General features: G+C 41.1%; 1 protein-coding gene across 2 annotated transcripts in view; it reads left to right on the forward strand.

Moving 5' to 3' along the window:
- Positions 1–1,182: 1,182 nt before the first annotated feature.
- The window catches only part of PIK3CG (phosphatidylinositol-4,5-bisphosphate 3-kinase catalytic subunit gamma), a 33,375-nt gene continuing 22,502 nt past the window's right edge, over positions 1,183–12,055 (forward strand). The window contains exons 1-2 of one of the 2 annotated variants that reach the window (XM_058863953.1): positions 1,183–1,321; positions 7,147–9,162. In XM_058863953.1, the coding sequence (XP_058719936.1) occupies positions 7,159–9,162 (2,004 nt within the window). In that variant the 5' untranslated portion in view covers positions 1,183–1,321; positions 7,147–7,158. Of the gene's footprint in view, positions 1,322–7,123; positions 9,163–12,055 lie in introns of those variants that run through there. The other variant, XM_058863952.1, reaches the window with a different exon arrangement.

The raw sequence follows: 12,055 nt of genomic DNA on the forward strand, positions 1-12,055 counted from the left end.
AGAACTGATGCCGAATTTTGCCCCAAAAGGCGATGAATAACTGTCTAAGAGACGCAGTTTAAGTCAGATAGACAGGAGGTATTTTATTAGCAACGTGCACGTTGGGGAAATCTCTAAAGGGAGTTTTCCAAAGTCTTACAACAAAAGCATGCCTTTTATACAGTTTAGGTTTGGAATTACATCATATCAATGCATATTCATATGGGGCGTGCCGTAGGCGGGGCGTGGGCGGAAACTTCTATTTTGAGGATCTTTTCGGGGGTCGTTCCGGTCGGCCTTCATCGTGGGCGAGGGTCTCCGAGGAGTCTTCCTCCTTAAACTTTTGAACTTCTTTCCAAATTTGGTCCTTTCCCGGTGTAGTTGGCCGAGTTCCCAACCTCCTAGGGCCAACTTATCATATTGACATTAGGCATGCTTTAGCTTCGGCTTAAATTACGCTTAGTCCGGTGATTTTTTATCCTTCTCTTTCCCTCCTGTCGTTGTGTTTATTACTTCCAGATGTTCCCTTCATATTCTATGTTTTAACCCATTATTTCTCGAAGGCTATCTATTTTATGGCTTCAGGAACATGACCTAAAAAGGGAGCTCCAGGACTGCCCCAACTGGAGATGGAAAAATAGTAGGAAAACAGTTAATGCAGCAAATTCAATCAAGAAAGTAGCTGGAGGGGAGGGAGGAAGAAAACCTCCAAACCGAATAAGAGGAATAAGACAAGCAAGATGCTCAGTCTGTCCAAGACATTGAATCAGACAGCATGAAAATCCTTCCTAGAGCAGACCACCACTCTGGAGCAGGTTGCCATCTCCAGGGGTTTTTTAAGAGCAGTTTAGACAAACCAATTTGTCCCTGCCGTGAGGTGTGGAGCTGAAGGAGCTGTCAGGGCTGGCCGGGCAGGCGGGGGTCGCTGCTGGAGTGCCATGGACAAGCCGGCTGTGGGACCCTGGGCAAGGAACACGCCAAGAAGCTGCGCCCAAGGAGGTTTTGCTGCCTGTGCTGATACCAGGACACGTCCTGCGTGCCTTATGCCGGCGACTAAGCTTCACCGCGGCTGTAGTGCTTTCACCCCACCAGAGGCTCTGTGCGCGCTCCGGCTGATGCGGCCGGGCCGGGCCCGGGGCCGTGTGCCCGAGGCCGCGGCGGAGCCGGGCGGGGCGGGGAGGCCCCGCAGCCGGTTCCCTTTTTGCCCGGCGTGTGATTGGCGGCGGCTTCGGAGCTGCCTCTGCCGCCGGCTATGGAGCCTCCCCGCCGGCCCCGCCGCTTTTCCTCAGCTTCCTGCTGAGGGAAACACCTGTCCGGAGCCGGGGCCGGGGGCGCTGCTGCGGTGAGTAGCTCCGTGCCGGGGGCAGCGGGGGTCGCGGCGGATCCCACCCCGGGCCGGCGCTGCCCAAGGCCCGCGCTCGCAGGCGGTGGCGCGGCTCCGTTCCCCGCGCCGGCCGCGGGCGGACCCATCCCAGCTCGGGCCCGCCTCAGGGCGCCCCCGGCCCCGGCAGCCCCGGCGGGGCGGGCGCGGCGAGGTTCGCCCTCCCGCGGGCGTCTGCGGCCGCCATCTCTGGGCCCGGGCGGTGGGCCGGGGGCGGGAGGGAAGGAGGGAGGAAGGCAGGCCCGGCCCCGGCCCGCTGCTCCCGCCTCCCGGCTCCCGTGCGCGGAGCCCCTTCCCGCGGGGGTGTATGGCTGGCCGGGGTCGCCCTGCGGTCCTCGGCGCAGCCGGCACTGCTGAGCCCCCCGTGCTGCTCGGTTCCTCGCGGCCTTGGTCCCGCCTCACGGCACGGCCCGAGCGGGAGTTAACGAGTTTGATGCCAGAGCCGCTGAGGAAGCTGTGTGAACGCTGAATGAAACAATGCGAAGTGAAGGATACACAACAGTAGACAGTTCTCCCAGTCTTAAGATCAGTGAGTCAGCTCCGCTAAAACACGGCTTTCAAACAATAATTATTTCCTCATCCAACAAATTTCTTGTGTCTATCTGATATGTGTAGACCATGAAACCTTTCCACACAACAATCCCTCTGAAATAATAGCTGAGGGCGTTCGGGAGTTAGTTGCTGGTGTAGATTAGATCACGCAGTTAACAATCAGTGATAGAAAACCGGGCACAAGCTGACAGGACAGGCAGTGTCTAAATAGCGAGTGTGTCCCAGCAGGAGCAATAGCAGCCATCTCTAGGGTTTAAAACTCTGCGAAGTGTTGATTCCAAGGTGTATTACTTCAAGATTACCACTAGATCACTTGTGCAACCCCAGTTAGCTAGCACTTTGCCGAAATTCTTACCTAAATTTTCAGAACCAGCTAGAAGTTATTGTTTGTTCCAGGAGCCCCAAATAGATAACTCATATAGAAACTAAAGGAGGTGAAGGCAGGACATCCTGAAAATGTTACAGCTGTAACAGCAGTCTAATTGACTCCTCAGCCTCCCAACCAAGCTGTATCTGCTGGTTCATACACTTTTAATAAGGAATGTGACTGCATTTCCTGTGAAGTTTACTTGCTAATGGGAACCTGCCCTCATTTATTTCCCATGGGAGCTAGTAGTTGCTAGATCTGACAGAGAAACTGAGCCAAGTGGTATTTTGTTGTGTGTTTATGCTTGAAATGTTAGGGCTGTATCTTACCTCTGAAGTTCAGCACTGGATCACTGCAGGTGTAGGGATGATCTATTTCTGTCCAGCAAGTGCAAAGCCATCTCCTGCTACACAACAGTGTGGGCAAGTAAATGTAGTATGCTGCTTGGAGTCTTGTAATGATAGTTCTGGTTTTTAAAATCTATCCTTCAAGTGAACTTTGTCTGAAACTGTGAATGTAAACTTTAGTGTTGTATTTACATAATGCATGCACAAGGTAATTCTTACGCTGGTAGAGAGTGCTTATTTTCTTGAAAGTTAAGTTGTCTGGGAAGGAGTTCCACTAAAGTGAAAAGACTAATATTAAAATAAGGTGGTAAAATAAAATATGGTATAGTAATTCACATGATGGATTAAAACAGAAGCAGGAACTAAAATAGAATAAGCATGATAGTAACTAGTAGAATTCTAACATAGTATTAACAGAGCAGTCAAGATTGACAGTTATCCTAATTTTTTTGTAGCCATATAAGTAATACATCGTAATACCACATTGTCCTTTTAAAGCACCTTTCAGCCAGTTTTTTCAAATAATTTAACACTTTACTTATTAGCGTATCTCCTAATCTTGCTGTGAATCATGTTTCAGTCTCAGTTATGCTTAACTGTGCTGGCTTCATTCCCTTTCCTCCTCTTCTCTTGCTGCCCATCCACTCCTGCAAGTGTTGAGTCAGATAAAGGAACTGATACAGCTGAAAATTAACCAATTTTTTGCTGGTTTTGTTATGATCAGGTTGCTGATCTGAGTGATGAGATAGGAACACAACTAGAGACAAAGGCAAGACTGCTTGCTCGTCTTAGTTACCTTTTACAGGCCCATCTTTTTCTTCTCCATTGGACGCCATCAGGATTTTTGTACCAGTGTAGGACAGTTCTTGTAATACAGGGATATTCAGGGTTGATGAGGCCCATTAGAATTAGAAATAAAACAGAGCGATCCCCTCCCCTTTTTACCGGGGTTGTTGCAGTAGAATTATTGAAATACCATTACTGTAAGTAAAGCTTAGGCATGACAATGGTTTTAGGAACTTAACATGAAATGATTTTTCATTATAAACATCAAAGTTTTTATGATTCATGTGCATGAGGAAATATGGTTTTGCCAACACATGGATTAGCAGGAAATGGGGTACAATTTGGTGTCACCGTAAGAATGGGTCATTGCACAGACAGATGAGAGACAACTGTCGCTCCAAGAGTTACCTTCTAAAGCTGACAAAAAGGGGTCAGAGCAGAACTGGAGACTGAGATTGGAGTGGGCTGGACTAGACATAACAGGTCACAATCTAAATGAATGCAGGAGAAAAGACAGCCTTGTATGGCCAAGGCAGCTACAGAAGTGCCACATGTTTTGTGTTGTGTCTGATACAGTTTGTGAGGGAATATCTGAACCCGCAAAAGTTATGCTCTACCTGCCTTTATAAGTGGATGAGAATGTGAAACAAGTGCACTCACTGAGAAATGTACAGGTTAGTTTTGTGCACATGAGGAAGAGATGCTGCCTTTGCTTGTCTTGATGTCTTGATCTATGGAGTAGTGGTAGAAGAGCTATTTGTATGTACCTGTGCTTGAAGAATTAATCCTTAGGTGCATGACTCAGAGGAGCAGGCTGAGGACATTTTAAACCATGAAGCTTTCTTGGATCTGCAGAGCCCAATGAAACTGAAATGACTCCAGGTTTACTTAATGGGGCAGCACAATGACTTTTAGAGGAAGGACTCTGCAAAAATCTATATATCCTGTTGGCATGAAAAAAACCTTAATGCTAGTTGCTTATGTTTAAATGAAGAGAAATACATGACTACATTGTATTTTAGAATTGAGATGAGAGAGGAGCACAGTGTGTAATGCTGAGATGCCACAAAGGCTGTGGCTGATGAATGCTGACAGGCTGCACGTAGGTGGAGGATGAGTTTTGGAGATGTCTTGGCCAAGATGGGTAGATTTCATGTCAGCAACAAAATGTTCAGGGTAACTTCACCACTACATTGATAAAATTCAAATACTGGCTTTGAAAGATAGAAGGATCTGGGACAGAGTGTGTTTCCCCCAAACTGACCTCCTGTCATGGGGTAACCTCTAAAATTTATTAATTTAGTTGGCAAGTAGAGTGATGCTCAGAGTGAGAAGAGCTGTGCCAGTGGTGGAGGGTATTTTCTGCTTTTTAACCTTGGCAGAGTGTTAATCAGCCTTGGTATGTTGGAGGCAAGTAAGAGACTGTCAGATTTTTTTGCCAGTACAGAGGGAGGGGTTATTTTTCACATTTTTATAAAAGAATGTGTCTTATAAATAGGAAACATGCATATGTTAAAAAAAAAAAAAAGGCACTTCACTGTTGGTAGACAGCTTTTCAGTTGTTTCACATTTTTTTCCTCTTTTTCAAGAGTCATCATTTTTGCATAATATCTACTACCACTGTAGGATTTGTACTGCTTGTTGCTCTTCAAAAGATTAGTATTTCACTGGAAAAGTCATAAAGAAAAAGGATGAAATTAGAGGGGTGTATGTCTTTTCTTTCTGCTTTGAACATGTTTTCCCTAATGTTTTTTTTCTGCGGGGATAATTTTTTAGTAAAAGAATAGCACCTGAAGTTGTAGATAACCACAAGAATTAGGGTTGAAAGTCTATAGTTTAATTTCTTCCTGAATTTGAAGTCACCATTCCTAGTGGATTTAACTGTATGTTTGTAACCATAAATGAATGAGTTAAAGATACTTTGGGTAAGGCTGCCCAGTAGTTCTGCTGTTGAGGTTACCATGAGAGATCCTTGGCATATACAATCTCTGTGAGATGCCTGTATGGAGGCTGGCTTAAAAATCTCTAGTAAATTTAAGTTGGGATTCCTCAAATGGCCATCACTGTACAAATTAAAGTAATGAAACATTGCATATTTAGTTGTCTTTTATCTACTATTTGTATTTAATTCTTTTGTGAGGTAATAGCTCAAAAATATATTTGGTTTAAATACCTGATTTGAATTCATTAAATTTATTTCCCAGATTATTCTTTGCTATTTTTAAAAGGCTCTAAACATGTCTTCTATACATGTGTGTTAAATTGATGTACTGTTGGTGTATTTTTACTGTTGTAACAGGAAAAGCATTCTGACTTCTTTTAAAATGAGCAATCATATGTATAATCAACTTGGTTAAAACTTCCTTCCTGGTAAGTGCAGCACTTCCTTTGCATCTGGATATGAGAGCGAGCAAGAAAAGCAGAACAGCTTAAACAAAGAAATTTTTTGTGTGAATGATATTCTTTTAAAAAAATAGGAACTACAAAATTTAAGCAAATGAGTCATCTTCAGCAATTCAGCCTTTGTTTTATAAGCAGGTAATATTTCCATATACTTTGTAAATTATAGGGGTGGTGTGTCCACAGTTGCTGCTTTCTGGAAGTCAAAAGAAGAATTTTAGTTAGCATTCTATGTTGTTAGAGTTTAATCTTTTATATTTTTATCTGCTTCTTTTATTATCTCCTAAGGCATCATTACACTGTCTTTACTTTTCTTCAGCAGTTAAAGATTTTACGTGTAGAAGGTGTTGCTTGGAAAAGAAGTTCAGTATGTTGCTGTAATTTGGCTTGTGCGAGTGCACTCGATCAGCACTGAATAATTTCCGTTTTAATATTGGTCAATGGAGATTAACTGAGTGTGCTGGTTTTGCATTATACAATATTTTTTGTTTACTGAATGCTGATAAGGTAGGTTACTCATGTTTAATATTGTTTTGCTGGTATTTTAGGTGTGATTTGATGTATAGAGTAATAAATCAGCATCAGCTTGGGTGATTTTTCTTCTGTAACAAACTAGTAGTTCATGTTGGCAGTGTGTACTTTGAAAATGGATGGATATTATCAGTCTGGTGAATTAATTTATTTAAAAGAAGCACATCTAAGGATACTCACCTTGAATTTAGATGAATGTTAAAATACATCTTCAGAAATAGTCCCTGATTTTGCATCCTAAGGGCTTTTTTTAGGTTGAAGTCCTGTTTCCTCATCACTAAAAAGAGAGGCAGAAGAAACTGGGAATAGGCTCATGTCTGTCCAGACTGCAAATAAATTGCTTGTTTTGTTACTTTCTGCCATTCCTGGAGCTCAGTGGGACCGCATTCTATTCATGTACAGGAGTGTGTCTTTTGATTTCTATGAAAACCCACTTATGTTAACATCAGCAGCATCAAAACAGATGAGATAGAAGTAGAATCAGTGCTTGATTGAATAGAAGCAAGAACTAATCAATATGGAGGTTGCACATTCAAACTGCTTATTCTCAGTAAAATCTGGGCAGGATATTTAAAACCTCTATTTTAATTACTTAATCACTGGAGAGTTGGTTGGGGATTTTTTTATTTATATTTGGTATTGAATTGAATAGATTGCATCTGAAGTGGTTTATGTAAATCAAGTATTTGTGACCAGAAATTAAGGGGAAGTAGAAATATAAAAAATGTATATGAAAAATTAGAAAGTAACAGTGAAGATAAATGTAAATGAGAAAGTAATCAAGTAATTGTATGTTTTGCTAGATATCTTCTGGCATGGAGTTGGGGGATCATGAACAACCTGTTGTTATGAGAGAGGAAAACAAACGAAGGAGAAGAAGAATGAAACCTCATTGTACATCGAGTAGTTTTTCATCAATGGAACTGATACCCATTGAGTTCATTTTACCTACAAGCAATAAACATACTAAAGCACCAGAAATTATGTTACTCGAAATAGCTGGCAACTGTACGGTTGAGCAAATGAAGGCACAGATTTGGATGCGTGCAATAGAGATGAGTCAAACCACAGACTTCTACCATGCATTCACACCAGATCAGTTTATTCTTCAGTATCAGAAGAAAGGGCAATGGTATGAAATTTATGATAAACATCAAGTATTACAGACATTGGACTGCATATTGTACTGGAAGGTGTTACAGAAAAAGGTAGGCAAGATCTATGTTGTCCAGAAACAAAAACCATCAGAAGAAGTTCAGGAATTTCAGCAGCAACTTAATGATTTAATTGGTTATGATGTCACTGATGTAAGCAATGTGCATGATGATGAACTAGAATTTACCCGACGCAGATTAGTCACTCCACGAATGATAGAGGTAGCCTGCAGAGATCCTAAATTATACGCAATGCACCCCTGGACTACATCTAAGCCACTCCCAGAATATTTATTTAAAAAAATCACTAATAATAACATTTTCATAATCATACATAGAGGAACTACTAGTCAGAAAATTAAAGTGTCAATAGATGACACTCCAGATATGATTCTCCACAGCTTTTTCACAAAAATGGCAAAGAAAAAGTCTTTGATGGACATTCCTGAAGATCATAGTGAACTGGATTTTGTTCTCAGGGTTTGTGGCAGAGATGAGTACATTACTGGAGAGACACCAATCAAAGATTTTCACTGGATAAGACAGTGCCTTAAGAATGGGGAAGAAATCCACCTTGTCCTTGACAGTCCCCCAGACCCGAATGAAGATGAGGTTCGGAAGGAAGAATGGCCCTTGGTGGATGATTGTACAGGAGTTACAGGGTATCATGAGCAGTTGACAATAGATGGAAAAGATCATGAGAGAGTCTTCACTATCTCTTTGTGGGATTGTAATAGAAAATTTAGAGTGAAAATAATTGGCATTGATATCCCAGTTTTACCAAGAAATACTGATCTTACTGTATTTGTAGAGGCTAACATTCAACATGGGCAGCAGCTCCTTTCACAGAGAAGGACTTCATCAAAGCCTTTTACTGAGGAGGTTCTGTGGAATATTTGGTTGGAGTTTGATATCAAAATCAAGGATTTGCCTAAAGGAGCACTTCTGAATCTTCAGATATACTGTGGCAAAGCACAGGGACCATCTGCAAAAACAAACCTTCAGTCACACGAATCCTCTAACTCTGATGCAAAATGCAAAACCCAGCTTCTCTATTATGTAAATCTTTTGTTGATAGATCACCGTTTTTTGCTACGAAGTGGGGAGTATGTGCTCCACATGTGGAAAATTCCAGGTAAGGGGGAAGAACAAGGAAGTATAAATGCAGACAAACTCACATCAGCAACTAACCCGGATAAAGAAAACTCAATGGCTATCTCTATTGTGCTGGACAAATATTGTCACCCAATTGCCTTGCCCAAGCATAGGATATCATCAGACCCCCAGGGGGACAGGACCCGAGCTGAAATGCCCAACCAGCTTCGCAAGCAACTTGAAGAGATCATAGCAACTGACCCACTTAATCCACTTTCTCCTGAGGACAAAGAACTGTTGTGGCACTTTAGATACGAGAGCATAAAGCACCCCAAGGCATATCCTAAGCTGCTTAGCTCTGTGAAATGGGGACAACAAGAAATAGTGGCCAAAACATACCAGTTACTAGCTAAAAAAGAGATTTGGGATCAGAGCACTTTAGATGTTGGACTCACAATGCAACTTCTGGACTGTAACTTCTCAGACGAAAATGTCCGAGCAATGGCAGTTCAAAAACTGGAAAGTTTAGAAGATGATGATGTTCTTCATTATCTTTTACAGCTTGTGCAGGTGAGGTGTATTTGCATTCCTGAGCTCTGCCTTCCAGAAATATATTTGCATTACCCAATAATTTACATTTCCTATTTTAATAGGTCTTGTTAGTATTCCCTAGTTTTGAAGTCTTCAATGTTTAGTCAAAGCAGTGGTTGTAATCAGATTAATGCAAAATACACTTTTTCTGCTTTTTGCCTTTTGCCTTTGTTGATGTTTTTGTGGTACCATTGCTTTGTGTCTTACGATTTGCAACTTGTTTTTACAGTAGTAATTTTTTCTGGAAATGGTTAATGCCAGTACAGCTGAGATGGGAATAAATCCTAACTGTGCTGTCTGCAATCCTGTTCATATCGGGTCTGAATTATACAGTACTGAAGAGTTGTTGACTGACTTTTCTGATAATTTAGAAAGAGTGTAGATAGAAAACAAGCAAATGCAGATGTTGACATGGGCAAAGCCTGAAGGAAACTTTTAGGTCAAGAACACCAGTGGATGCAGCAACTTCAGTCCTGTGCTGTTAAGGGGAGCGAATTTAGCTAGAAATTCCGCCCCCCCCCCCCCCCCCCCCCAATTTTGAAAATAGCTGAAGAGTTGACAGGACTACATCCTAAGATTAAATCCTTCTGGGAACTTGGGTGCAAAATTGTGGTTCTAACAGCAAGGTATCGCTGCTGTATTGATTTGAAACACCTTGTGTGTACGTCTGCCAGATCAAATCCTGGGAAGGTTTATATCAGTTACACAAGAAACTTGGTTTGGTTGCTTTTCTCTCAACATGATGCCATCAGCTGGCAGTGGCAAAGTCTCCTCTGGTGTCTAATGGAAGGTGTAACCTTGTGTTCTTCCTGGTAAGCACAGCCCCTGGAGCCAGGTAGGTCTGCAGGCCTTTTACACCTGACAGGGCAGTGTTTTGCATGGAAAGACTGTTATTCCTCAGAGCAGGAAATTCTTTTTTCAAAAAATCAGAGGACTACTGCAGCTAGCCACTTTTTATTTCTGCAGGTTCAGAGAGAGCCCAGAATCCCAGGAAAATGAAGTTAGTATTTCAGATTATGCTGCACATTGGTAGTGCTTTCAACAAAGCCTTTATAGCCTTGTCTTTGCTTGTCTGAAGATTAGGCAGAATTTATGCACTTCTGCATTAACTAAAGGAGTTGCTACGGTTGCCTCATTGGGCCTCCCACATAGCTGCTGCTATATATATGCTTGGCTTGTGAGCTTTTGCTGTCTACATGTGGCTCAGCAATTCTATTCACTTCTTTTTTATATCTAAATTAGGAGTTTGGGATGGTGATTGGTTGCTGTCAAAATGCCTGAGAAAATAGAGGAAATACTGGGGTTGTTTCCATTTTTTTTTAAATTGTTTGTTTTGAGGAAGTACAAATCTGGTGAGTTTTAAAAATAATAAACCTTTCTAACAGTTAAATAAAATATTGTAGCATAAAATGATAGTGCCTTAAGTTCACTGTGTCATTTTTAGTAAGTGGTGTTGTAAGAAATAATGAGCTTACCATCCTTAAAAATGAAAACCATGCTAGATTCCAACTTTTACCTCTCTGCTGCTTTCCTTGTCTTTATTTCTTAGCTAACTATGGAGCATAAGCTGTCAGCATTCTGCAGCAAAGTTTTGGTATGACAGTGTATTTAAAATCTACATTTTTCAGAGAATGGATGTTCTCTGCTCCAGTGGACACATCTCTTCTGCAAATGGTTGTCACTTTTCGAATGAATACCTTTATGAAAGCTCTATGGCTTATTTCACTCTGCACAGGAAATTCCCATTTTATCTTCTGTGGAGTTAGAAATCAAGCATTTTATTTCCCCACAAGTTTATTTCAAATAGAAGCAGCCACACCATAAATGAACCTATTGAGCTTCCTATGTCTGTTCTTCTCTGTACAGTTGATAAAGCGTGGATAGGATAGTTAAAGTGCAACAAAATTCTTTGTAAGATAAACACCAAAGGCTCTACTGCATGTATATGGCAGTGAGTAAAGGCCCTCTGCTGAACTGACAAGGAAAAGGTACACACACTGGTGTGTCAGCAGATATTTTTTAATGACCATCTTTTATTGTTGCTGTGCAAAAGTTCATATTTGACTCTGTGAAGAAAAAAGGGCTGGATTTTTAAAAAACATCAGCTCAATAAGGATGGTCATAATAAGTTTTTTAATATTGTTTTATGTTAAAATATATTTGCAAGTTCAATAAGGAGGTTTTGGTTTGAAGTAAAGGTCGGTTTTTTGTCTGTATTTCAGCCAAAACTTGTTTTTCAAGGTCATGCAAACATTAAGCATAGTATATACCAGAGTGAGGTTTATAACAGGCTTTCTTGGAACTGTAAGAAAATCTATTTGAATTTTTGTGATAATTATTGCTTTTGGGCAGCTTACTGCAGTGAAAATTAATTTGTACTAAAAACCCCTCATGCCTCATAATCTCATGCACAAAGTAAAAGGATGTATATATTGTTATATTTGTGAATTCTCATTGTTTTTCCTAAATAAGTTGATGTTGTTTGGGATATAAAACAGTACTGCAGAGACTGTCAAGACAGTTCTTGCAGAATTATGATACAGGAGAAGGGCAAGTCTGGTGCTTGGCTTTTTTGTCTGTCTGATGCTTGGCTTTCTTGTCTTTCTCTTAGCCAGCAGCTAGGAAGAACGTGTCTTTGTAACATTTTTATAAGTTGCCTCATTCAGGAAAGTTGACTTGATTTTTTTTTTTTCTTTTGATTAAACCCACAGGAGGATTTACATTTCAGAAATCATGTTGATATCTTAATAATAAAAATGCAACTGTGTGCCACAGTAGTTGTAAAAGTTTATAAAACTATGATTTGTTTGATGAATTTAGCAGACCTTTGCTGATGGCTTGGTTGCTTCTTTGCAAACTGCAGACTGCAGTG

Source organism: Poecile atricapillus, chromosome W (assembly GCF_030490865.1).
Source record: "Poecile atricapillus isolate bPoeAtr1 chromosome W, bPoeAtr1.hap1, whole genome shotgun sequence".
NCBI classification, from domain to species: Eukaryota; Metazoa; Chordata; class Aves; order Passeriformes; family Paridae; genus Poecile; species Poecile atricapillus.